Source organism: Frankliniella occidentalis, unplaced genomic scaffold (genome assembly GCF_000697945.3).
Source record: "Frankliniella occidentalis isolate FOCC.00 unplaced genomic scaffold, Focc_3.1 Scaffold4, whole genome shotgun sequence".
Taxonomy (NCBI): domain Eukaryota; kingdom Metazoa; phylum Arthropoda; class Insecta; order Thysanoptera; family Thripidae; genus Frankliniella; species Frankliniella occidentalis.
Window position 1 is genome coordinate 3,426,798 of NW_026267134.1, and position 24,500 is coordinate 3,451,297.

The 24,500-nt window shown below is 61.2% G+C and overlaps 1 protein-coding gene and 1 non-coding gene across 3 annotated transcripts in view; one reads left to right on the plus strand and one right to left on the minus strand.

Annotated features, from left to right (window-relative positions):
- The window catches only part of LOC113204175 (helix-loop-helix protein 11), a 26,612-nt gene extending 2,634 nt beyond the window's left edge, over positions 1 to 23,978 (plus strand). Inside the window, exons 1-9 of one of the 2 annotated variants that reach the window (XM_026419237.2) lie at positions 709 to 945; positions 7,724 to 7,874; positions 18,791 to 18,941; positions 19,036 to 19,310; positions 19,419 to 19,514; positions 19,623 to 19,727; positions 19,813 to 20,069; positions 20,168 to 20,447; positions 20,540 to 23,978. In XM_026419237.2, coding sequence (XP_026275022.1) covers positions 914 to 945; positions 7,724 to 7,874; positions 18,791 to 18,941; positions 19,036 to 19,310; positions 19,419 to 19,514; positions 19,623 to 19,727; positions 19,813 to 20,069; positions 20,168 to 20,447; positions 20,540 to 20,623 — 1,431 coding nt within the window. In that variant the 5' untranslated portion in view covers positions 709 to 913 and the 3' untranslated portion in view covers positions 20,624 to 23,978. Of the gene's footprint in view, positions 1 to 708; positions 946 to 7,723; positions 7,875 to 18,790; positions 18,942 to 19,035; positions 19,311 to 19,418; positions 19,515 to 19,622; positions 19,728 to 19,812; positions 20,070 to 20,167; positions 20,448 to 20,539 lie in introns of those variants that run through there. The other variant, XM_026419236.2, reaches the window with a different exon arrangement.
- A 118-nt stretch (positions 23,979 to 24,096) lies between these two features.
- Trnak-uuu (transfer RNA lysine (anticodon UUU)) lies at positions 24,097 to 24,169 on the minus strand. Its single transcript has one exon. It is a non-coding gene; the product is annotated as a tRNA-Lys (tRNA).
- Between the last annotated feature and the right edge of the window lie 331 nt (positions 24,170 to 24,500).

Below are 24,500 nucleotides of genomic sequence, written 5' to 3' on the forward strand. Positions count from 1 at the left end.
AACAACGACATAGGCCAAGGGGTGTGGAAGGGGGGGGGGGGTACTCGCAAGTACACGTAATATATTTGGAAAACAAGTCGCTGTGTCGCAGGTGAAGCACCCCACCGGATGGATAAGCAGCGTGAGTCTGCATTTTGAGAATGGTCTGCAAGGCGAGTATCTGCAAGCACGCAGGGCTGGGCCGCCGCGTTGACTTGCAGCTCGCACAGCTGGGGTGGCCGCTGGGCCGGTCGGGACCACGTCGGGACTCGGCGGGGATGCAGCTGCAAAGTCCCTGTGCGAGATGAAATGCACGAGTAGTGCAGTGTGCGAAGGAGGAGGAGGAGGAGGCGGCGAAAGAGGCCGCAGAGAGGAAAGGAAGGAAGGGAAGGCATGGCGCTGAACCGGCGGTGCGGGCGCGGAGGGCGCGGCGGCATGGAGCGCGGTGCGGCCTGGCCAACACGCCGATGAATGGCTGGCTGCTCCCGCGGCTGCCGCGCTGCGTCGCGCTCGCGCTGCGCCGCGTCCCTTCCCTTCCCCTCCACTCCCCGCAGGCCCAGCAGGCTCAAAGTGCCAGCCAGCAGCGGGGCGCGGTGCGGCGGGCCAGCGCAGCGCGCAGCACCAGGACTTGCCGCCTTTGCCTCGCCGGTGCCGGGCCGCGGCGAGCCCAGCCGAGTGGCGCGCACCCCGGCCTGGCCGTGGCGAGCCGGCCCCGTCCCGGCCTTACGCTCTGGGCGGGATGCTTGCTGGCTGGCGGCGGTGCGGCGGCGGCGAGAGGAGGCTTCAGTAGTCAGGCAGCCGGCCCCTGGAGTGCGTCGTAGCGTCGTGCGTGCGTGTGTGTGTGAGAGGCTCGGCCGAGCGCTTGGCGCGCCAGCGGGAAGTGTCTACAAGTGTGTGTGTGGCGCGTTGCGGCGCAGTGCTGTGCGACGGGAACATGTCGGACGAGGCCATGGAGTCCTACGACGGGTACGTATTCCCCAGGGCTTGGCCTCAACGCGACGCCCAGGACCGGAAGACTAGTCAGCTGTTGCCAGTCACATGGCTGGCTGCGAGGTGCCGCCAGCCGCGCTCGGCTCGGCGCACCGGCCGGGAGGAGGCCGCCGCCCACCGCGCTGCCGGGCCGGGCCGCGCTCGGCCACGCCGGCCCAGGGTGTGGCGCGGGGGTGGGGCGGGGCGGGGCGCCCGGCGTGGAACGCCCAGCTTGTGCCTCTTGCGCTCTGCTCGTGTGATGTGAAGCGCTGCTCCACCCCGCCCAGCACTCTCCCGCCCTTCCTGTGCACCTCCCCCCCCCTCCCTTCCCTTTCCAGGCCCCCGCCCTACCGGCTGCGTCGTAGCGGAGGGGAGTGGTGACAAGTCGGTCTGGACAGGGACACGGGAACTCCATCTCCGGCGCTGAATTTTGCAGTTGGCTTGTATTTGATTCTGTGTGCCGGGAGCTTTGGCGCTGCCGGTGAATCAGCTGTGGGTGGTGGGGTGGGGCGGGGCGGTGACTCAGCCCAGCGCGCAGGGCGGGGCGCGGCGCCACTCTGAGTCACTACGACGGATATCTCGCGCCCGGGGCGCCGCCGCCGCACCGGACAGCTTCATGGGGCGCGATACGTGGAGTGTTGACAGGTGTCTGGCTGCGCGTCCCTGTCCGCATTTCTTCCTCCACGGGTGGGGCCCACCACACAGGCCAGGCTCGCCAGCCGGGTGTGGCGCACCTGATGTAAGCCGGCGACGCGTTTCGTCACCCCGTGTCGTCGCACTGCAGGGGCGCGGGCGCGGGGCCCGCGGGGGGGTGGGGCGGCCGCCGCGGCGCCTTCAGCTGACCCGGTGGCGGGGCGTGGCGCGGGCCGGGTAGGGCGACGTGGCCGCCAGCCGGCGCGGCCAGCGCAGCCCAGCACGGCCAGGCGGGCGTGTTATTTTTGGGCCGGGCCGCCGGGCCGCGCCGCGCTAACCGGCCTGACGTAAGCACTCGCCTGTAACCGAAACAGGTGGCGACGCCGCCGTACCGCGCGGCATCGGCTGGCGTGGCGCGGCGCGGCGTAGCCTCACACCGGGCGACGGCGTGGCGGCGCGGCGCGGTCCACACCGTCAGCTGATTTGCGTCGCGGTCCCGGCCCGTGGTGTCCCCCATTCTCTCGGCATGTCCTCTGTATTCCCCGCGCCGTGGGGCCCAGCCGGCTCGCGGATCGCGAGGCGCCGCGGGGTGGCGGGCTCGGCGGCGTGCAACTTGTGCAATGTCTGGTCGCGCGCCGCGCGCCCAAGCCCAACCAGCTGTTGGCAGATAGCGCGAGTTACTCCCCGCCCGCGACCGACGATATGGACGAGGAAAATTGGGACGGGGATCAAAGGCCACACTCGCTCGCCCGCCTGCTCTGGTTTGCTCTCGGCGAGCGGGGCGGCACAACCGCGGCATAAAAAAATAAATAAAATAAAAAATGATTTAGTCCGGCATTTGTATGGTATGGCGTGCGGGCAGTCGGCCCTATGGCCTTGTGGGCCGGCGACGACAGGTGAGCTGCGCGGCACTGTGAGCTGACGGCCTGCCAGGTGGCTGACCTGGTTCCTGCTGTTATCAGCTGCGTGCTGTTCTGCCTCGTCAGCTGACTGGCGCCGTGCAGGTGTGCCGAGGGCGGCGCCAGTGGACCTCGCGGCTCGACGCCGCGCCCCGCCACGCCGCATCTACAAACCAAATGCATACAGGTCCCCCCCTCGGGCCGGGTGGAAGAAAGTGCCGCGCGCCGGCTGACGGCGACAGGACAGCGAGGCAGGTGCGATTGCGGCAGGTGCGGGGGCAGCTGCACCGGCTCTGCAGGCCTGTAAGCGGATGCGGGCAGCAGCAGGGCGCGCAGAGCGACGCGGGCGGGGGCAGCTGTAAACAGGTGTGGAGAGCGTGGCGCAGCTGGAGGCAGCTGCCGGCCGGGGCTGGGTCCGCGCGGACACGTTTCCATGTAGGGGACGCGATCACTGCTGCAGAGAAAACTGTCGGACCTGCAACTTGTCCTGCGGGGAGGAGGAGGAGGGGTTGGGGGTTGCGCGAGGCAGGTGATGTTTAGCACTTGCACTCAATCGATGCAGGTAGTTACTTTTTCCTGCTGGCCCGCCGGCGTGCGGTTTCTCTCCGAGGTGTCCTGGCCGGGCTAGGCGGCCAGCCTGCTGTCCCTGCTGACCAACCACTCGACGGGGCGTGAGTCAGTGCGTATGGCGCCCGCGGTGAGTCAGTCCGGCGGGAGGTCCTGTTTCGATGGCGCACTTTGCTTTCGCGTGAGTCACGGGGCCGCTATGCTAGGCGAGCGCACCCCGCTGTCCTCCAGATGATCACTCGCTGCGCCCGGGGGCGCCTCCTAGAGAACAGCGGACGGGCCGGGGCGGGCCTCTCGCGCCAACACAAAACGCCCACCGCTTGGCGCGGGGCTTTTTGGCGCCAAGGAAGGAGGCGGCTTTGGCTGGCGTGGTGAACGGCCCGAGTCGGGCGGGCCACGCTACGCCGTAGAGTGTGTGTGTGTTTCGGCTGGGTGTATAATCAACTTATTCTGGAAGTGGCGGGCGGCCGTGCTCGGCCCGGGCGGCGGCTCTGTCGGGCCCAGCACCAGCCAGCCCGCCGGCGGTCATCCACGGCCCTGGGCGACGCGGCCCCGGCCCCGCACGACAGGTTGGTCGGCCCGGCAGGCCCGGGCGGTGTAGTACGGCCTTGTAACCTTGCCGCCCGCCCCCCTTCTCCCCGGTGTGCCCCCCCAGGGCCCCCCAGGGCCCGCCGGCCGCGGCGTCGTGGTAAACAAGCAGGAGCCCCAACAACAGAACCGCTCCACTCCGCTCCCTCACTCAGCCCCTTCGAGAAAACAAGACCGCTCCATTTGTGTGCGACGCTGCTGGGCCCGCCGCCGCGCAGCACACCGGGGCGGAGCGAAAGCTCCTGTCACCGCGCTGCCGTAGTCTTCGTAGTGTAGGACGGGCGCTTGGCTCGGGACCGAGCGATCGGACGCATGGGGCGGATGGCGGAGAAGTAAAACCGTTTGCGCTGAGCTGTGCGCGGCCCCGGCGCGCTCCCGCTCACTACGCCGGCCGCCTCGGCGCGTTCCACTATCGCGACGCTACGCCACGCCACGCCCGGCTTGGCGGCTGAATGGGCCGCGAGCCGCACTAGTCGTATGAATGAACGATGCCACCAGTTAGCCTCCTGTGTGTGTGAGAGAGCGGCGTGCCTGCGTACATGTGAGGGGGAAAGAGGGGGGGTGGGGGGGCAGCGAGGTGCGCTGCAACTCGCATACATACTCAGTGGCGGGTTTGTCTGGAGGTTGCGACCTTGTGCGTCTGAGCCTACCGCCTCCTCCTGAGCCCCGCGCAGCACCCCGTCCTCTCTTCTGAATCGTCGCGTAAACGACGTCGCGGGGACGTCTTCCTTGTTGCGCGCGGCGCCTGTCCGTTTTGCTTCTTTACCCGCATAGTATCTGCACCGCCACTTCCATTAGTTTGCAACCCGTCAGGTAATACATGGATGCGGCGTCAAGGATGCCCTCCCCGCGGGCGACTAGCACCGCACCGCACGGCGAGAGGCGATAAGCTGCACAAGTGTGCGCGCCTGCCTGCCGGCCGGTGGTGGTGGTGGTGCGTGTCCATACATTCGCGCGGGCTGGCGTCACGTGCTTACATAACGCCACTCCGCTCGACAGATGTCGCTTCCGGCTGAAGCGTACACAGTTAGCTCGCGCCGAGCGTTTACAGCCGGTGCAGCTGAGCGCGCGGCCGGGCCGCCCTGGCGGTGCGGGGCGTGGCCGCGCGGGCCCCGCGGGGGGTTGAACGCCCGCCCGGCCGCCCGGGCCCGGGCAGGCGGCTACACCACCATCACTCTCTCGAGGGGGTGGCCGGCGTGCACCCCGCGCGCCGCTGCTCGGCGAGTAGCTCCCGTGCGGTTCAAACTTGACCTCGACCCGCTTTGGCCGCGCGGCACGGCAGCCGCCTGAGTGTGCGCGCGCGTCATGTGCGCCGGCGGGCGTGTCGTGCCCGCGGCCCCGGCGGGGTTGGGGTTGCGTGTCGGCGGGAGCCTCGCCGCCGCCGTGGCCCGGCCCCGCCGCGCCGCGCCACGGCCCTTGTGGGACACCACACCGCCGCCGTGGAGACGCCCCGCGGCCCCGCGGCTGGGCCGGGTGGGTCGATGGAGTGCGTATGTTTAATGGAGCGGGTGAATCTGTGACGACCGCCTGAGGTAACCCGGTGCTGCTCGCTGGCTGGTAATGCCGCTCGTTATGTAGCGTCCGACCTTGTTTTGTTTTTTCCCTCGCGCATTGGCGGCGGCGGCCCGGCGCGGCGCCGTGTACTGTACGGGGGGGCCACCTGTAATCAGCGGGACCGTTTTGTTTCCTCTTCCTCCTGCTCCCCGCCGTGACCCCCCTGCGCCGAGGAGGAGGGGTAAGACGGCCGCGGTTGTCCCTGCTGCCGCACCCACCAAGTGCAGCAGCTGAGGCAGCTGCAGCAGCATTAGTGCCGCGATTAGGCGTCGGCAGAGCCCGGGCGGGGCGGGGCCCCGCGTGATGCCGGGGTTGGCGGTGGTCATGGTTCGAGGCGTGGCCTGGCGCGGCGTGTGTGCTGCTGCTGCAGCAGCGGAGACGACGCGACGCAGTGTGCGACCTTGTTCCACTTGGGCCCTGGCTCCGCCTGGCTCCACCGCCACCGCCGCTGCCACTCGCGGGGGGCTTACGTGCCGCGACGTGCTGCTGCTGCCCAGGTAAAGACCGGCGCCGTCAGGCGTCGGCCTGCCTGCCTGCCTGGGCCGTGGGCGCGGCGCTATTTGTGGGACATGGGGCGGCGCCCGACCCGGCCTGGGCCCGCCGTCAGCTGACTACGCCGGCGGCGGCGCAGTGGCGCCAGCGGGGCCGCTGACAGCGCCGTAACTCCGCCGCCTCCGCGCGCCAGTTAGGCGGGGCCGCGGAGCGCGCGGCCGCGGCGCAGCGGGGCTCGTGGAACTGCGTCACTGCGGTCAGCTGATGCCCCCTCCGAGCGGTCGCCTAGGCCTAGGCGGGTCCCACCACCGCTATGGGGCCGCTGCATGGGATGGGACCCGCGCGCGGCCCGGTCGGAAAGTTTTTCGGGTCGGGGCGAGTCAGCTGTGAGGGAGCGAGTAAGAGAGGGGCTGCCTACGTGAAGGGCGGCACGCGGCACGCTCGCGGCCGAGGTAGGCAGGCGGCTGCACCACGTTTTCTTTCCTTGGAAGTTCAGTTACGCCTAGCCAGCGCAGCTGCGGGGTTTTCCCCACCTCGCGACCGGTGGGCGAGTAGGTGCTGAGCTGGCCGGAGCTGGTGGACGGGTTCGCGGTTCGCCCTCCTGGGGTCCCCCCGGTTGCACGCGCGGGTCGGGGGTCGGGGCCGTTCCCGCCGCGAGGCCCCCCCCACACCCACAACACACGGTTCTCTTTGCCTCCCCCGCGAGGTACGGCGATATGGCGTGGCCGTCACTGGCAACAAGTCGGCCGGGCTCGGCTTTCATTGAGTCGCCTGTCACATGTGTGAGTGAGTGGACGCCGCCGTGGCCGCGCAGATAGCGTGTCATGATAAGATAAGTCCCGGCCTGCGCCGTCAAGAGCATGTGGCGTCTGGCCCCAGCATTATCCCCCCGCTTATCGATTCATTCGGTCAGCAAGAAAGGAGGGCTCCGCGGCGAAGCCGGTGCTGCTGCGGGTGCGGCCGGCGCGCGCCGCGCCGCGTCGTGGGTGCTCGAGTGTGCGGAATGGCGGGCTCGACTCGGCGGGTCCGCCCGTCCTACGCCCAGCCCGCGCGCTGTGCCCGGGGTCAGCGCCTGCTCGTCTCGTCGTCTGGCCTCTCTGGCCTTGGAAACAAAAGCGCGTCCTGTAATTCGACGAGGAAATGACGGCGGCGGCAGACCGGCCGGCCGGCCTGCCTGCCCCGGTCTGGGTCTGAAATGGAAACGGGTGTGTCGGGCGGGTTGATCAGAGGAGGGAAGGGAGGGCCGTGCGGAAGGCCGTGTAAACGCCAGTCAGCGACACGACACCCCGTCCAGCCCACCCCCTTCTTGTCCCTCATTATCGCCCCTCGGAGGTACTACGAACTAGCGGCGCCGACCAGCTCCGAGAATGATGACCGAGCGACAACGAGAACGTGTGATGGGGCCTTCCCCCTTGGGCTGCCTCTCCCTCTCCCTCCTCCCCCGCCCCCCTTTCCCCCCTCAATAACCGGCCGGTCACGGGCCAGTAGTCATGGGACTGCCATGGGCCGTGCCGAAGGCCGCGTTGGCCGTGGGGCTTACTCTCGGTGACGCGGGGGCGATGACTCACCTGTGATGGTGTCGTGCCTGGCCACCATTCATGTAGAAATTTACATCAATAAACATGTTCTGGCTTTTATGGACTTTATGGATTTATGGCCTAGCGCTCAAAAAAATAATCAAAATGTGAAACTTGTCAAAATTTTCCCACATTAATGTAGTAGGTGGCTGATGATTAACCCCCCGCACTTCTGCAGTTATACTTTACCGCACGCAGGGGAGCAGGGAGCAGGCGAATTTGCCTGTCGCCCCTGACCATACCATGGCGCCTTACGGGCCGAGCGAGTAGGCAACACGCCTGCACGTGTGAATGCTTGCTGCATAACTGCGCGGGGCTCACCAGCCTCGCGTATCTGAACTGTGGAGAAAAGTTTCCTGTATAGCCCCAAGCCCCAGTGTAACCCAAAGACCTTGAGAGCAAGATGATTGTGATTGTGACATAAATGTGACTGACGTTTTTTTTTTCCTGTTTTCATTTCGCCAGGCTGAGCGACCGCGCGGGGTCGGACCAGGAGAAGCGCATGCGGCGCGAGATCGCCAACTCCAATGAGCGGCGCCGCATGCAGAGCATCAACGCGGGCTTCCAGTCGCTGCGCACGCTGCTGCCCCACCACGAGGGCGAGAAGCTGAGCAAGGTGAGTGGGCGCGTGCGGTTTGTGACGAGTCAATTCAGTGGGAAGAGGCAGTCGTCGTTGTTGTTGTTGTTGTAGCACATGTAGTTTGTGGTGGTTGGTGGTCGACGCGGACGTGGCAGACGTGCGTCGGAGACGTGTGCTCGAGGCTCGCGGCCCCGAGTGGAAAATGACTTGATTTGCACCACCGGGGTCGCTATGTGTATGCGTGAGAGAGAGAGAGAGAGAGAGAGTGAGGGGCGCGCGGATATAACTGCTTGCAAGCCCGCGGCCCCTCTGTAGGGGGGACGTGTGTCCCCGTTCGCTGTTTTTCACGTCCTTTTATTTCTGCTCGTCCTGAACCTTGGCGCGAATGCTGCGTCTCCTCCTTTCCCATCGTGCGGTGTGTGTGTGTGTGTGTGCGGGACGCCGGTGGCGGCTGCGGCTGTGCGGGAGCAGAGAAAGAGAGCAGCAAAGGGGGAGAGAGAGAGAGAGTAATCGCGGCAAGAGAACGAATGGAGCCTTGCCTCTGCGGTGCGGTTTGTTATTGTTTTTCTCCGCGTGCAACGCGCCTGCCGAGTTGTTGTCTAGGTCAGCTTGGCTGTGTCTAGGAGCTGCGCCGGCCGGCCCGGCCGGGCCGGGTGGGGGAGATTGACTTAGGTCCGGGACGCGGGCCGCAGCGCGGCGTGGCGCGGCGTGGCGTAACAGGGGCAGGGCCCCGGGTGCGACCCCCTGCCCTGCCCCCCTCCCGCCCCTCCCCCTCCCCGCGTGGCGTGGCACCTTGCACTTTGGCACCGCACTGGCCCCTGGCCCCGGCCCGCGGCCCCCGCGCCTGCTGGCGACCGCCCCCGCCCTTGCTGCACGATAGGCCACCAACACCCACCACCGGCGCCGGTCTGCGGGCATTTTGGACTTTATTCCAAAAAAATTCAGCCACAAGACATGTTACTGTGATATGCCTCGCCCGCCTTGTACCAGCGCAACGTTAAAATGTAAACGGCCGTGTTTTTCGAGCGGGGGGTTGGCGCCCTTGAGGTCAGCGTGGGTCGCGGTGGCCTGGCCCACATAGATATCGGGCGGCGGGAGCGGGGGATCACGGGGGGGGGGGGCATGCAAGCCGCGCCGCCGTACCGACTGCGTCCTTGCCTCTTTATTTGGCTTCTCCCTCCCCTCCCTCCGTGCGGTCTCAACTCCTCGATTTTTCGACTGTTTGTTTGTCTCTCGCTTCATATTCGTTTTGCAGAATAAAACGAGCGAGGCGGGCGACCGGGCTGGGCTCTGGCCCGGCTGGGCGGCGAGCCCATGCCGGCCTGGCGGGTCATCCATTTCAAGTTTCCAGGTCAGGACTGGCGGGGGGCAATGGCTGGGGCGGGACTGAGCCGTGCCGGCTACATTGTAACGACACGGCTCGCCCGCGCACGGCACATTCGCTAAACTTTATGGCCGACAGAATGGCGTTACGCCCCGACACGCCCTCGTACTCGTAAGGCAACGTTGGCGTCGATGCGTTCGCAAAAGCCGCAGGATGGTGGGAGGGGGAAGCAGACGACGAGGAAGTGGGCGGGCGGGACGCTTAGCAGCGGGGAGAGAGGCCTGTTTTTATTTATTTTTTTATTTTTTGAAGTGAGCTGCAGCAGGGAAAGGAGGAGGTTCCGCCCCTCCCTTCTCCTTCTCTTCCTCCCCCGGGCCCCTGGGGGCCCCACCCGGCACATTGGCGAGGCTCTCTGCTGCGGCTGGCAGCTCAACCCGGCCGGCTCGGCTCGCCCCGGCCCCGTCCCGTCCGGCGCGCCCGGTTAGTTCTGCAGTCTGCTGGCCTTGCTTTCTGTCTGGCCCCTGCCGCCCCCTTCCTGCCCGCGCCCCTCCCCCGCGTCCCGCCGCGCCCGCCGCGCCCGCCGCGCCTCGGTCAGTGGCTGCGGGGCGGTGCCGGCCGGGGCCGGGGCCCCACTGCACTGCCGGCCCAAGGCTTCACTTAGGCCCCGGTCGTGTGGTCCGCCCACCGACTCGACTTCCGCCGCAGTCGACCGTTGGTCGCGACGACACGACTTCGGTCTCGACACGCACACACGCACGCACACAAGGATCTCGCTTAAACGCCGTCGTCGCCTCGACGACGGCGCCTTCCTCGTGTCGAGCGGTGTGACGCTCGATGAACCACACGACTTTGAATGCCTCAAGGATTCTCACGGCACGCTCGCAACAGCCGGCTTCACCTCCCCGCGCGTTTTGCGCCATTTTGTATGCATTCTCTCGCCCTGGGGGCCCTGCGCGGCGGCGCTTTTGGCAGGCAGGGCGCGGCCGGCGGGGCCCGGTCGCTGCCGGGGCGCCCCCTTCCCCCTGACCCCCTGCGAGCCTCCCGCCCGCGCCCCTCTCACCCACGCCCAGACAATTGCGGCCCGCACCCCGCCTCACTGCCCCGGCCCCGCCCCGTCCCGCCGCGGTGCGCGTCGCCTCGACGCGAGACCTAGGGCGTGGCGGCCGCCCGGGCGTCTCGCCTGCTCTCCTCTCCCGGCCTCACCCTTTGGGCCGGCGAGGGGGGAGAGAGAGGGAGGGTGCGGGGGCTTTAATAGAGCGCAGAGGAGAGCGGATTGAATCATCGCGGAGGGGACGGCGGCGGCCCGGGCGCCCGGGGAACGGCCCCAATCAGTCGGACGTCTGCCCGGGCCGGGCGGCGGGGCGGGGCGGGGCGCGGGCGGCAGGATCTGCTCAAGTGAGGTTGGGCTATCCGTCCCGCCGTCACGTCCGGCCCGCGGCCGCGCAGCCCTTTGAAAGCGCTGTCTGCTGCCCCCCCCCCCCCGCTTGGCATGCTGCTCGCGGGCGCGCGACGGGAAGGGAAGGGACTGGCGGAACGACATGTGCGAACATGGCGGCGTGCTCCTCGCTCCCACGTTGTGGCCCGGCCGCTGCTTGCTCCGCCGTATGCCGCGCCACGCTACGCCAGACATCGTGCATCGCTTGCATAATGAACAGGCCTACGTTTGCTTAAATCATCTCGAGTTTATGACCCCTCCCGGCCGGCCCGGCCGTCTGGTGCTCGTGGGACTGGGAGCGGGCAGAGCCTCGGCGGAGAGCAGCGCGCGGCTGCAGCGGCGTCGGCGGCGTCGTCCTAGGGCACAGCGGGGAAGGGCGTGGCCGCTCGGCGTGGCGCTGGCGTCGCGACCCGCCATGGCGCGCCAGCAGCTCGCCAGTGGGGTGGGTAGGGGCCGCAAGGGCGTGGCACCGGCTGCACCCCCGCGGGGCCCCCGCCCCCTTCTGCATGAGGTTGCAGAGGTCGTCGCCACCAGAGCAGCCCAGCCAGCCCAGCCCCCGGGCAGGGTGGGGGTGGGGGGGCCGGGGCCGCACTGCGCCAAGCGACGGGCCCAGCATCCGCCCCGGCTGCAGCGCCCCCGCTATCCCAGGGGAGCCCCCCGCGCGCGCCCCGAGGACCACCAAGGGTGGGACCGGGCAGGGCCGCTCACCGCACCGCCTAGGCGTGGTGCGCCACCGCCTCGCCGAGTCATATTGATTCCGTGTTGATTTAGCATATTGTGCGGGCTGGCCGGGCCGGGCCGTGGCGAAGGGTCGGCCGGGCTGGGCGGCGCCGGGCGCTGCCGGGCGCGGTGCGGCGGGGCGGGCGCGGCGGCGGGGCGGCAGCGCGGCAGCGCGGCGTAGTAGTGTAGCGTCGCCACGGCAACCATCGACCCGAGCCCCCGCCACCCCCGAGCCGCCGCCTCCAGCCCCGCTGGTCGGGGCATTAATGACTTTTCGCGGGAAAAGCGCCGCCGCTGCCGCCGCTGCCCGGGGCCGCCGCCCGCGCTGCTGCGGCGGTGGGTCCGGGCTCGGGGCGACGCGGGGGTGGTGGCGGGTGAATGGGGGCGAAGGGCTGGAGGCCCGGGCGGGGGGAGTCAGCTGAGGGAGGAGGCTGCGATCGATCCACGGCGCCCCGCCTCCCCGCCCCGCGCCCTGCCCAACGTTCCCCGAGGTCGCTGACTGGCCGTACAACGCCGCTGCGCGAGACGCTGCGCCACCACGCCGGCCACGCCCACGGCCAGCTCTGGGCTGCTCGAGCTGCGCCGGGGCGTGGGCAGAAAGTGCTGCTCCCGGGAGCGACTGAGCCCGTCCTGAGACCCCTCTCTCTCTCCCGCCCACACGGAGGCCCAAGTGGAGCAGAGTGTGCTGGCCGCCCGGTATTGGCCCCCGTAATCCAGCTGGGTGCGTGGGCGACGCAGCCAAGTGTCCGGTCTGGCCGGTCGGTCGGTATCGCTCCGTCTCCCCGTGGGTGTGCCGGGCTGGCCTGCGGGGGCGGCGGCCCGGGCCCGAGCGGTGGGTTAGGTCTGAACCAGAGCGGGGCTGGCGGGGGCGGGGTGGGGTCCGTGATGGGTCACTGAGAGGCAATAACCCCCCAGCCCGGGCCGCGAGCCTGCAGCTGCCACAGCTGCCGGCCTGCCCCGCCACAGCTGCTGGGCACTGCTGCCCCCCAGCTCGCGCAGGCGCCCGGCGATCGCCAGACTCCACGCAGGCGCCGGGCGCTCCCCTGGTCGGAGGCGCGCTCTTTGGTTGGCTGGGCGGCACCGGCCCCGCGCCCCGGCCCCGCGCCCCGTGGGTGGTGGGAGTGGGCGCGGTCGTTGGCGGGGCGTGGCACCGACCGACCGTAGGTAGGACCCCCGTGAACCTCGCCTCACCTCTGGTGTGGTGTGATCTGGAAATAGTCGGAAATGGCCGCTGGGTCGCGCGTTGCCGGTTCCCGGCGGCGGTACCCGAGCGGTACTCACCAGGCCGGCGGGCCCACAACTTTTCGATTCTGACTGGGCGGCCGCGTGGGGCCGGGCCGGGCCGGACGCCGCCGCCTCGACCACGTGCACGTGGTGAGATCAGGCCACGCGGCTGGGCGGGGCAGCCAGCCCGCCGCGCCCGTTCGCGCCGCCTCGTGGCCTGCATGCCCCTCCCCTTGTTCACCCTTTCCCTGCGATGTCATCCCATACCCTACAGAACGCTACGTTCGTGAAGACTACCGCAGAGTATTCCCCACATCGCGCCCCAACTACATATCCTCAACGTCAGTCGCACATATGAATATGAAAAACCTGAAAAGTCATGTGCTCCCGTCATGAGTTTATCAGATATGGCGGTCGCGTCGTGGGGCAGCAGCCATGGAAAAGGACAACCGCCGCGCTCGGCTGGCCGGGCGTGTGTTCTAGAGCCTTTCAGGTCACGTCTCATGGGTGGCCAGGCCCGCGGGGCCGCGGCCTGATGGCGGCCAGGCCAGCCTCATGGCACCACGTGGTCGCTCGCCGGTCGTGGCGTCGGCGGCGTGCGTCAGCGAGCGGGGCGGGGCCGTGCGGTCAGGCGGCAGCGCGGCAAGCGCGGCTACCTGCCGAGCCGAAGCGGAGCCGCCGACGTGTCCTCCCTTCGGCTGCACTTCGGGTGGGGCCGAGTCAAGGCGCGGGGAAGACGAATAGCAGCGCGGCGGCGGCGGCCCGCCCTCAGGGCTCGGCCGAGGCCGGGTGAAGGTGGCTGAGGAGGCCGGCTGAGGCCGTGTGGCGTGGCCGGGAGGGGAGTGAAAGGCCTCTGCCGGTGCATGAGCGGGGCCGGGGCGCTGCTGAGCTGGAGTGGGGGCGCGCTTCCCCGTACGGCCGTACGTTACGCTACGACTAGCAGCAGCAGAGGCCGCGCGCGCTGTCCGCGCTGCCAACGCCGCCCTACCCGCCCCGCGCTGGCCGCCGCGCCATCGTGGCGTGGCGATGAGGGGCCGCGCCGTGGCGAGCCGCGTCACACCGCCACGCCACGCCGGTCAATGGGTGGTGGACAGGGCAGGGACAGAGGACGCGGTGCGGTGCGGATGGGGTTGCATAAGACGGGGGAGCGGTGGCGTGCCACTTGGACGCCTCTCCCCACATGGTGGTTGGGGTGGATGCTTGGCCCGGGCTGGCCCTGGCGCGCCACTTGGACGCCCAATGTGGTTGGGGTGGATGTTCCTGTCCGGGGACTCCCCTCTTGCTGCTAGGTATTCATTGTGTGTCGCTTCCTTCCCCTTTCGGGCGCGGCGGCGGAGGCCTGTGCGTGTAGCGTACCTGTCCGTACATTTACCTGAGGGGGAGGGGGAGTTTGAGAGAGGAAGGGGTGGAAAGGGGCGGGCGTCTCCTCTGTTTTGTTGTCCCGTCAGCTGACACCCAGCGCGGAGCCTCCCGTACCGCGCCGTACCGAGCACCGCGTCACCGCCGCGCGGGCCGCCGCCATGCCACCGGCAGGCCGCGTCGCGTTGGGAGGAAATGGGTCCCGGGCCACGTGTCCCCTTCCCATTGGGACGCCGCCGTGCCCTGCCCTTTGGCACTCCGCGGCGCGGCTCCGCAGCCGGCCGGATCTGCTGGAGCCGCGAGTATAGTGCGCAGCACTGGATAGTCTTGCTGGAGTGAGCGGCGGCGGCGGCGGCAAAGGCTGTTGCTCCTGGTAGTGCTGCGCAGTGCTGCGTCACAGCACATTGCCCCTGGACTGGACTTCTCCAGGCGGGGGGCCTCCAGCTCCAGGGGGCTCCAGGCGGGGTGGGCGGCGGCGCGCTGGTCTGGTCTTGGGCCTCTCTGCTCGCGCGCGGGATTACGCGCGACGAGGCTTGATTGGGCCTGATTAGGCAGACCCCCGATTTCGCTTAATTAAGTCCCCTATTAAGCTTGCCTTTCTGGGGTGCGGCCCGTCTCTCCCCCTACTAGTACTGCAACCTTAAGTGCCGTCAACTTGAGCCCGGCTCGGCTCGGTGGCGCGGCCGCCCCTCAAATTCGACGGGTTCGGCGCGAAAACGGCGGCCCGGAGGAGCACGTGGCGCCGCCTTTGACGCGCGCTCCATTTTGATTGGCCAGGGAGGCCTCGCGGGCCAGACTCTGGCCAAGGTCAAAGGCCCGGGGGCCGGAGAGGCCGGCCCGGGGCGGGGCGGGGGTCAGCAGCACCGGCAGCGCAGCCGGCGAGGCGGCAGGTGTCCCTTTAGGTAGACGCCGCGGTGTCGTCAAGGACCCCACCTCCCCCACCCCTCTCTGTGTCTTTTTCTGCCGACCCTCTCGCGCCTTCTTCCTCCTCCTCCTTCCCCACTGCTTTTATTATTATTATTTGCGCTAGTTGGCTCTGCCCCGGCGCGGGCGCACTGGCTTTACGATCGCCCCGTGGCCACAAGGTGTGCAGTCCTGGTAATTAATTAAAAAATGAAAAACATTAATTCAGTTAATTTGACGCGCGCGCCGCCGCTCTACTTTATCTGCAGAGAAACTCGTCGAGGATTCTCACAATCAAACTCCCCCGTTCTCTGTCTGTGTTGCTTTTCCTCCCGGTCTCTCTCCCTCTGCTAAAGTTGGTGCTCGCGCGCGCGTCACTGTTTCTCCATACTCTTGATTCAGAGTCGAATTTAGCCAATTAGCCCCAAGCTTATGGCGCGTTTTCGATCTAATGATTTCCTTCCTCTGCTCACATCGGTACTAAACCCTCGGGGCGCGGGACGGGGAGGCGGGTCCGTTGTCGTTGTCACTCCATTTCATTCCATTCTTGCAAAGCAGGGGGAGGAGGGAAGGGAGGGAGGACCAGCTGTGGGAGGGTCAGGGTAAGGGGAACAGCTGGGGTTGGGAGGGAAGCGTGCTTGCCGCCAGCCAGGCAGCCAGGCCGGCCAGCTCGCCCGCCTGTCCTGGCCGCCTGCTCGGGCGTCCCGCCTTCACCACGCCACCACCAGCGTTGCCAACCTGCGAAACCCTCCGAGTAAAACTCGGTGCGCTGGCCCCGCGTGCGCGTTTGCTTGCTGCGAGGCGAGTGCACCACCACGGCTGTGCCAAGCAGGCGGCGCAGCAGGCGCTGGGAGGGACGGACGCATCGCTTCCTTTCCCCGACATGGCGCTGTGCGTTTTGCCAACGTCAGGACTCCCATCAGCCTGACGCCGCCCGGGAGGCGGGCGCTGGCGCCCCGAGGCGGGAGTGGTCGTGACGACTGTACTGCGCAGTTCGTGGCCCGGCCCCCGCGGCCCGACGTGGCGGGGCGTGGCGGCCACCTCTACTACGTACTACACTACAACTACGCGGCCCGGGCCCGTCCCGCGGTGTGCGGCTGAGCGGAGGGACCGGACCGACCAGGCCCAAGCACGCCGAGCACGCCGGCTGGCTGCCGAGCAAGGCTTGTTGCGCCGCCGCCGTCTTTACTTTTTGCATTGCAGCTGCATTCCAGGCAGCGAGGAGTGGCGGCCGGCGCGGCGAGGGGCACCGGCGGGCACCGGGCACGCCAATGCCACTGCACGGCGAGGCGACGCGGCCGGCCGGACCGCTGCCGCTGGTGGCCAGGCCGCCGCCGCGGGTTCGACGCCTCTCTCATTTTATTTTGGAGTAAAAAGGGGGCGAGCCTTTGCTAATTACCCATCTGTTGTGTGGTGCCGGGCACCAGGGCCGCCGGCGAGGGCCTGTGGCTCTGGAATTAAAGGGAGTCGGCTGTGTACCTGTTGCCCTGGAACGGCTGGGTGCCGCGCTCCCGCTCCGCGCCGCTCCGCGCGCTGCTGCTGCTGCCCGCCGGGGATGTGCGCCACGCCCCGGCCGCCCTGGCGTTGGCCCCGCGGCGTGGTGCGCGGCCCCTGCCTGCGCGGCCCCGGCACAACGCGGCGCGGCGCCGATCAATGCGGCCCAGACGGGACGCCCTCCCCAGCGGAGCCCCAGGAGCCCAGCCCTCCCAGCCGCGCATCGCCCCGCCCCCCTTCGCAGGGGAGGAGCGGCGAGAGCGTCGCTTTGATTTTGTGGACGCTCGGCGGTGATCGGCGCGTTTCCATTTTGTTTTCATTCTGTATCTTTGAGGGCCGCGTCTCTTGCCGGGGGAATGCCGGGGAAGCCCGCCTGCGCTGCTGCCAGGCTGGCCCTTGAGCTGCAGCCGGCGGGGTGGGGCGGGGTGCTGTGGGCCGTGGCCGTTCGACACGGCCGGGCATGTGGCGATAATGGCGGCGGTGCAACTCGTTAATGGCAATTAGCGCGGTATTTAAGGGGAAAATGATGCATATAAGGCGTGATTTTCATTCCGGTCGGCTTCTCGCGGCCGGCGAGCCCCGGCTGGTGAGCGAGCGGGGCGCACCGAGGGAGGGGCCGGCCATGCCGCCGCGGCTGCCGCTGTTCCCGGCTGAGTGCGCCCGCCACGCCGCGCCACGCCCGACCCACGGCGGCGCGAGGACAAGTCGAAGGACGTTGGTTCCTTCACCTGGCGGAGCCTGGCCGTGGCGAGCCGCTGCCGCCGAGGCTGCCGCTCCGGGGTCTGGGCCCCCGGGCCGTGGCGAGCCGCGCCGGCCGGCCCAGCCCGGTCATGCCACTAGCCGTGCTGGAGCGCGACGCGGTGCGACGACGCGCCGTGCCGTCCAGGATGACACCGGCGACGTGCCGCGGACGGGGGTGGTATGGCGGCGGCACCAGAGTCCGACCCTCGCCCCCATCGTTTCGCGCCGGTCTTTTGTTTTCCAATCGCTCGCACCGTGGCCCCCCGCTGCCCCGGCGCGGCATACACAGAGTCGGCCTCGTCTAGCGGGGCGCTTGAATCTAATCACCATCATGTTCGCGACGCGGCTCAGGCGATTGGCGACGCCACGCCCGCGCGCGCATGTTCCCTGACCTGCCTCAGCCGGGCCGTGCAGCCGCAGCGCAGCTCGGAGTCGTGTGAACCCGAGCCTGCAGGGCCTGGCGCGGTGGCGCGGCGTGGTGCAAGGGCTCTTGCACTTCCCCGCCGCACCCGCCCCGCCAAGCCTCGTCGCCCCGCCTCATCCCGGATGCCGGATGGCAGGGCGTAGCGAGCGAGCGCGGCGCGGTTCAAACCACCGCAGAGGAAAGGAGTGAGTGGCTGGGAGGGGCGCGGCGTGGCGGGGCGGGGAGCTCTCCGGGTTATAAATAACTCCGTCGGACCACGCCGCCGCGCCCGCGCCGCGCCGGGTTGTTGGTTGGCCGCGCTAACCTTCAACTGCGGCTCGGCGGAGAGAAAGAGAGGAGGGGAGGGGGCACACTGCATTCCTCGTGGGCCTTCGCGGGGCCTCGGAGGGGCCTCGACTCGGGGCGCGGCGTGGCGGGGCGGGGCGGCCTGTGGGGGGCCTGAATGAGCGCGGGCAACGCTCCACGCTGGCCGCGGCCGCGCCGAGCTGCTGCTGGGCGCTGGCCGGGCCCAGCTCAGCTGTTACCCGCGTTGCCCTCGGCGTCTTGTGTCCCCCTTTGGAGTCGCTCTCCTCCAGGGGCTGTTTTACCCCGCGAACGAGCGGCCCTCTGGAGGCTGAACGCCCGCCTTTGCCCGCCAAAATTATTCTCAGGCTATTCGGGGAAAATGAGGACGCGGAAAGTAAATCTGGGCGGGAGTGCGCGCGGGCAAGTCTCGGCAAGTCTGGACAGGTCCGTGGTGCTTGCTGGTCCTGTCGGGTGGGCTGCCTACAAGGCGGGCTCCAAGAAAGGGACCGAGGGGAGAGGGGGGGGGGAGAGACCTTGGCCGGCAGGGTGGTTGGTGGTGGGGGGCAAGCAGCTCGCCGGCCGGCCGGCTGTCGGGGCCTCTGGACGCTAGCAGCGCGATGGCGGCGATGGCCGACCATGCACAGCTGCTTGGTGGTGCCGGCGTGGCCTGCCCCGGCCAGGCGTGGCTTGCCTCTGCTTTGCGCTTCAGACAAAGACGAGACGAGAGACCCGCCTTTGGTGGGGCTTGGTCCGAGCCTTGTTCCTGATCCCCCCACCCACCCCCTCTCTCTGCCCCTACCCTCTTCTCTTCCCTTTATGTGGAGCTGGTGGAGGGGAAGAGGGAAAGCCCTCTACGATACTGGCATTACAATTTAAGCAATGATGAAACAGCAATGAGACCTGCTTTGCCCTGATATTGAGATGTAAGAGATAATACCAATCTCTCTCCACTTTGCTTGGAGGAAACTGTCTGTCTGTAGTTAGTAATTATTTCGCTACAACATATTTAACTTAATTAATTATTTTGGTTTTTATTGTTACAGGCTGCTATCCTGCAGCAAACAGCGGAATACATCTATACTTTGGAGCAGGAAAAAACGCGCCTTCTTTCACAGAATTGTCAGCTGAAGAGAATCATAAATCAGCATGAAGGAGAGGCGTCCACTACCTCAAAGAAGCGGAAGTTAGATTCAGGTACTGTAGCTGTCAAATTATTATATGTTCCCTCTTTCATATCTTAATTTGAATTGTATTCTAAAATTGTTATTGTGGGTCTGTTTTCTATTAGGTCCTGTCACGGTTGTTCCTGCTCCTATAAGTGAATCTTCAGATGAAGGAATTGGAAGCATGTCACCAGAACCTGTGAGCATGAGTGCCACTGGAGGCACTACAGTCCCCTCGGCTGAGCAGGACAGTGCTTCAGAATTGCTTCGACGTGAATTGATTGATTTGCGTCAACACCTGGAGCGTGAGAGACGCATTAGACTTTTGCTGGAGGATCAAGTCAAATCTCTGGAAAGTCAACTGTACCCTGATCGTGCTCAACTGCAATATCAACATGAGGTTTGTATGATAAAACTGTGCCCATGATGTTGTTACAAATAATCATGAAATTAAAAAAAGAAATCAATCGGAGATGACAATTCCTAATGACGCTTACTTTATTAATAGGTTGCTTCCTGGCCTGAGGATCCACCTCTTGAAGAGGATTTGTACCCTGACTTAAAACAAGAAGCTGAGCTCCCTCACACTGTTCTGCATCCACCGGTGAGTTATGAGAAATTTTAAACTAACAGAAAGCAAGATAACATAACCATTTTTGAAATTTTTGTTTTGTTCTTTCTATATTAATGTTTTTACAATATCATATTACAGATTTCTGAGAGGGATGGACCTCCACCTCGTAGGGAATCACAGTGTTCCACCCACAGCAACAGAGGACTTTTCAAAGATGAAGTTGATGGTTTACCTGCAATCCAAGTAAGTTTTTCTCAGTTATTCTTATTTTTAAGTATTGTTTAATTATTGTAGAGCTGAACCTCATTTGATGTTAATTACTTTTTAGCCGTCAGCGATAGTGGCAGCGCCTACAATCATGTTTACATCAGAACCTGAGGGCCCTCCACTGCCTCCATTGGCAATGCCTGTGTCTGCATCTCCTTGTCCGTCGCCTGTCCAAACAACACTGTTGGAAACTGTTTTACCTGCTCTTGAACCTCGTCTTCCTACTGTCCTCGAGGCGGCAATCAAGGCAGAACCCAAAGTTGAAGTTGAAAGATTGCCTTCACCATCTTCTGTCACCGATGAGAACTCTCAGGCCAGGTAAAGCTTCATTTCTCTCATTTATTCTTATAGACCAATTGGTAAAAAAAAAAATCCCATGAGGCTATAAGTGTAATTGTTTATTTAATTATTTGTAGGTTGTATATCAACACATCCAGGCAAAACCTCGAAACTATTGTTGAGGCAATAAGACATCTGGAGGGTGACCACCTGTTTAGTGATGATCCATCACCGCACAGACAAACAATACAGCCCACACCAGTTGCTCCTTTACCCACTGAACTGCCTTCGTCTCAAGAAATTCTCCATGAGAGATTGCAGGGCTGTCTTGAAAATGATGCTCAGGAAATGCCTCTTGCACTCACCACAAGTTCAAGAGCTTTGCCACAGCAATGTGGAGACCCAAGAATCCTAAAGGTAAAAAAGTCATTCTTTAAATGTGACTCAATTTCTCAATTTATATATGTTTTTAAAATGCCTAATGATTCATTTTTTTTCTTTCTTTGCAGATGAAACTTGACCCGTTCTCATACCAGAGAACAGCACTACAGCAACAACAGCGACCTGGAGTCATTGTCGTGAAACACACATAAAAGGTTTTCATTGAAAGTATCTAAGTACTCCCCAGATTGTCTAAATTGATTACCTATCTATCTTGTCTATTAATGTCCCCTACTTCTTCCCCTTTTGCTTATTTTTCTTTTATAAAATTGTGGAAGAAGCTGCTTGAACAGAAAATTGTTTTATTTCTGTTTAAGACAGCATTTGGTACAAGCCAGCTGATCTAATGTTGTTGTTGTTGTTATTGTTGTTAGGTCTATATGTGAGGCCTACACAAGCTAGGTTGAATTTTATTATTTATTTACTCCTCTTCCCATTTTTTCTTGCTTTAGGAAATTTGGTAAAACCTGTGACTGTATATTCAGAATCCAATCGATGCAATTGTTAAGTTAAGACCTAATTTAAATGTGAGGATGAATATTTTTTAAGCAGCAAAAGAGTGGTGCATATTTAACTGTACTGTTGTGTTATGTCTTGTGATTCAGACAAACTTGTCTTGCTGTATTCTCGCTACTTATTTTCTGTTATGTTTCCCTCCCTATCTATTGTTTTCCTCCATCATTCTTCTCATAAATTTATTTTGTATACCTGTCAGAGAAGTGATTGTAAATAGGTTGTTAGTTTTGTTACATTTTGTATGTAGCCTAATGATGGCCTTGTTTTAGGAAAAGAACACCTTGTTTTCATTTCTCTCTAACTTCTTGTTTGCAAAACTACAAGTACGTTGGAGGCTCCCAAATTGGAGAATTTAAAACCATGAGTGAATGGATGAGTGAGTGATAGTGTGTTTGTACACACAGGATTGGCCCAAGTGCGAGACAGAGTAATTGTTAGGTAAAACCTGCTTAGTTTAATTGAGCATTGGTGTCATTAAAATGACAAACCCTAGCTATTTTAATTATTAAGTAGATTGGTGATTTGGCTTGACCATTAGATGAAGTTTGACTCTTTGAAAATGATGTATACTTGCTATTCCTAATTGTTGGCACAGTATACACAGATATTATGAAGTTTTTGTTATACTTATCATATATTGTGATCTGTCAGCTAATTTAACATCACAGAGTTAAGTTGTGGTTAATGGCTATAATTTAGACTTAAAAAATCATGCATTGATACCCCATCAACCTTACTTTGTTGCTGTTTTAATACTGTTGTGTAATTTTTCTGTTAATTTTTAAGTTTCTATGATTTTATTCTGTAATTAGTTGGTGATTATGAGCTGTTATGTTCTAATATGGAAGCTGTCTTGCATCTGGGCCAATGCAGTATGTATGTATTTATGATTGTGTGAAAAGGTGTTAGTTTGTTTTGTATGTACGAGCATTTAATCTAATCGAAATGTAGATTTGTGCTCTTGCTTGTGTGTGATTGTGGAAGCCTATGAGTTAATGTATACGATGATTGAAGTTTGAACTCCTTTCTTTGCGCCTCACTGCTTTTCTTTCCTATTCAATTATTGCATCATTACCTTACTTCTCCATTTCTCAACAGTATAAAGTATGTGTGATTCTGCTTGTAATTTGTGTAATAGAGGACATGAGTGCTTGCAAAATTATGTTACATGAATGTACATGATATAATTATTTAAATATCAAGTATGCTAACTCAGAAAAAATGTCCCTTGTTTGGGAACAGTACTGATAATTATGTGTTAAGTAACTGCTTTTCAGTCTTAAAAAAACGTGTTGAGCAACTTCTGTGACCAAGTTTAGAGGGTTTTGTCTCTTCTTTTTTTGCACTAGTGTGCTCATTTGGAAACCCAAGCCTGATCACAGTAAGCCAGTCATTATTTCAGTCTGATAAATAATAAAGAAAGTTCCTTTTTGTATATCTTGGCATCATTTGTAATGATTCACTATCCTGTGTTGTGTTTGATCTAATATCCAAGCACTAGCTGCATGTTTGTTCTTGAGATCATGCTTGGCAAGACTTGTAACTTAAAGCACTCTAAGATTTACAGGGATGTCTCTTCTAGTGCTTTGAATGTTTTAAGTAATTGAAATTTAATAGTCCTTGATTCAAATTTTATTTTAAATGTTATGAAGTAATATTTGCCAAGCATGATATTGATTGCTTGCTGTGGTTTTTTTGCACTGGCTCGTTTGGAGAGGAAACATGCTGTTATGAAATTCTTACTCAATCTTTGTGTTAAGAAGCACAGAATCAGAGGCCTTTGTTAATTAAAAGTTAAACAAGTAAGTTGAGGAGCAAGCAAGAAAGCCAAAGCCTTACTCTTGATAGAAGGCATTTTCTTGCATTTTATGTTCATGCATGTTCCCTTTCCTTTATATTAATTTGCTCATACAATATCTGAATGTTAGTTAATCAAAAGTGCTGTGACGATTGATTTTCTCTTTAGTGGTTAGCAGTATCATTACTTCTCACTATCTTAGTGTGCCCTGAAAATGATCTTAAATGAAGTTAATCATACTTAATTGAAAGTTTCTGTAAGCAAATCAATCATTGATGTTTGATTTTGATAGTATTTGCATCATGACACATTTGTTTTCAAGTATGAGAATAACTTGTACAAATGTTCATGTGAACAAAGAGCAGTATTTGAATATTATGAGTGTACCTACTTGATAGTCCACTCATCATTTCCATGTTACATTTTTCCTAATTTCTCTATAAGTACTGTAAATTGATGCTTTATAATAATATTTATAATATTGCTGGTTGCAGCAAATGAAGGATTACTAAAAGTTAAGGAAATTTTCACTTATGGTTCAAAGGAGCCTTTTTAAAAAAATCTTTGTGGCTAGGAGGATGTGTGTTAAGAATGGAGAGTAGAGGTCTTGCGAAATCAGTCCACGTGAAATCGTAGTTCTTTTAGCTCATTTTTTTATTGTATTACTGTAACAAATTTGTATTTAATTATCTATTTGTACAACTGTAGACATTAAGCATGTGACCAATGAGGTTCAGGCAGTGTGGAGTGTTGGATTTCCTTGTATGGCCAAACTACTCAGTTCAACCAAATACTCATTGGTACTAATTGGACAAAGCATGGTACGTGAAAGGTGTGGTCTCCTTCATTATCGGGGAACACAGCACACAGTCACCTTGTTCAGTAAGATAGTTATGGAAATCCAATTAATTTGCATTGCTTTAGTGCAGGGCATTGTGTTGCTCAATCTCCAACCTTTTGTTTTTCTTTTTTGTACCTTCTTAACTGACTCCTCATTGCCACACAAAATTAAAGTGGACTGAATATCTGTGTTACCATTATTTTCATTTTTTTTGTTTTTGTTTGGTGTGAAAGTTTTACATCTTCTACATCTCATTTTAGTTAAAATTACTATTAGACTGCTGTATGGCATTGTAATAAAAGTTTTTTTTTTGTAATTACATAAAATGTTCATAAAGCTATCAATCAATCAATTATGTTCGTTATTCTTTCAACCTCCCGCTTTCCGTCCAAATGACCAGAGAGATGGCTATATTGAACAGATATCATATCACGAACTCGTTTGTTGCCTCACACTGGAGCCAAAATATTCGCCCGATGTGGGGGTCGAACCCACGACCTTAGGATTAAAAGTCCCACGCTCTACCGACTGAGCTAACCGGGCTTCGCACAGTACACCACGAGACTGCGGAGCCACGATAGTCGGCGGAGTGCCGAACCGACACCGCCTCGCCTGCCCCCTGGCCGTGCTCGCGAGCCTATCGATCGACCGTGGCCCCCCGCTCGGCTCATGCCCAGGGCCTCAGCCATCGTTTTAAAAATTGCGCAATGCATCGTAAAACGGCGTCAGATGTCCACTCGCGTATCAAATTGGCCAACGAAGCAAATAACTACAACATGTGGCATATCACGAGGGTAGTTCCGGAGTTCCGATCATCAGTTCTCTACACCACATGGCATTGGTCTTGCACGTGGTCAGCGCTGACACTCCCCCC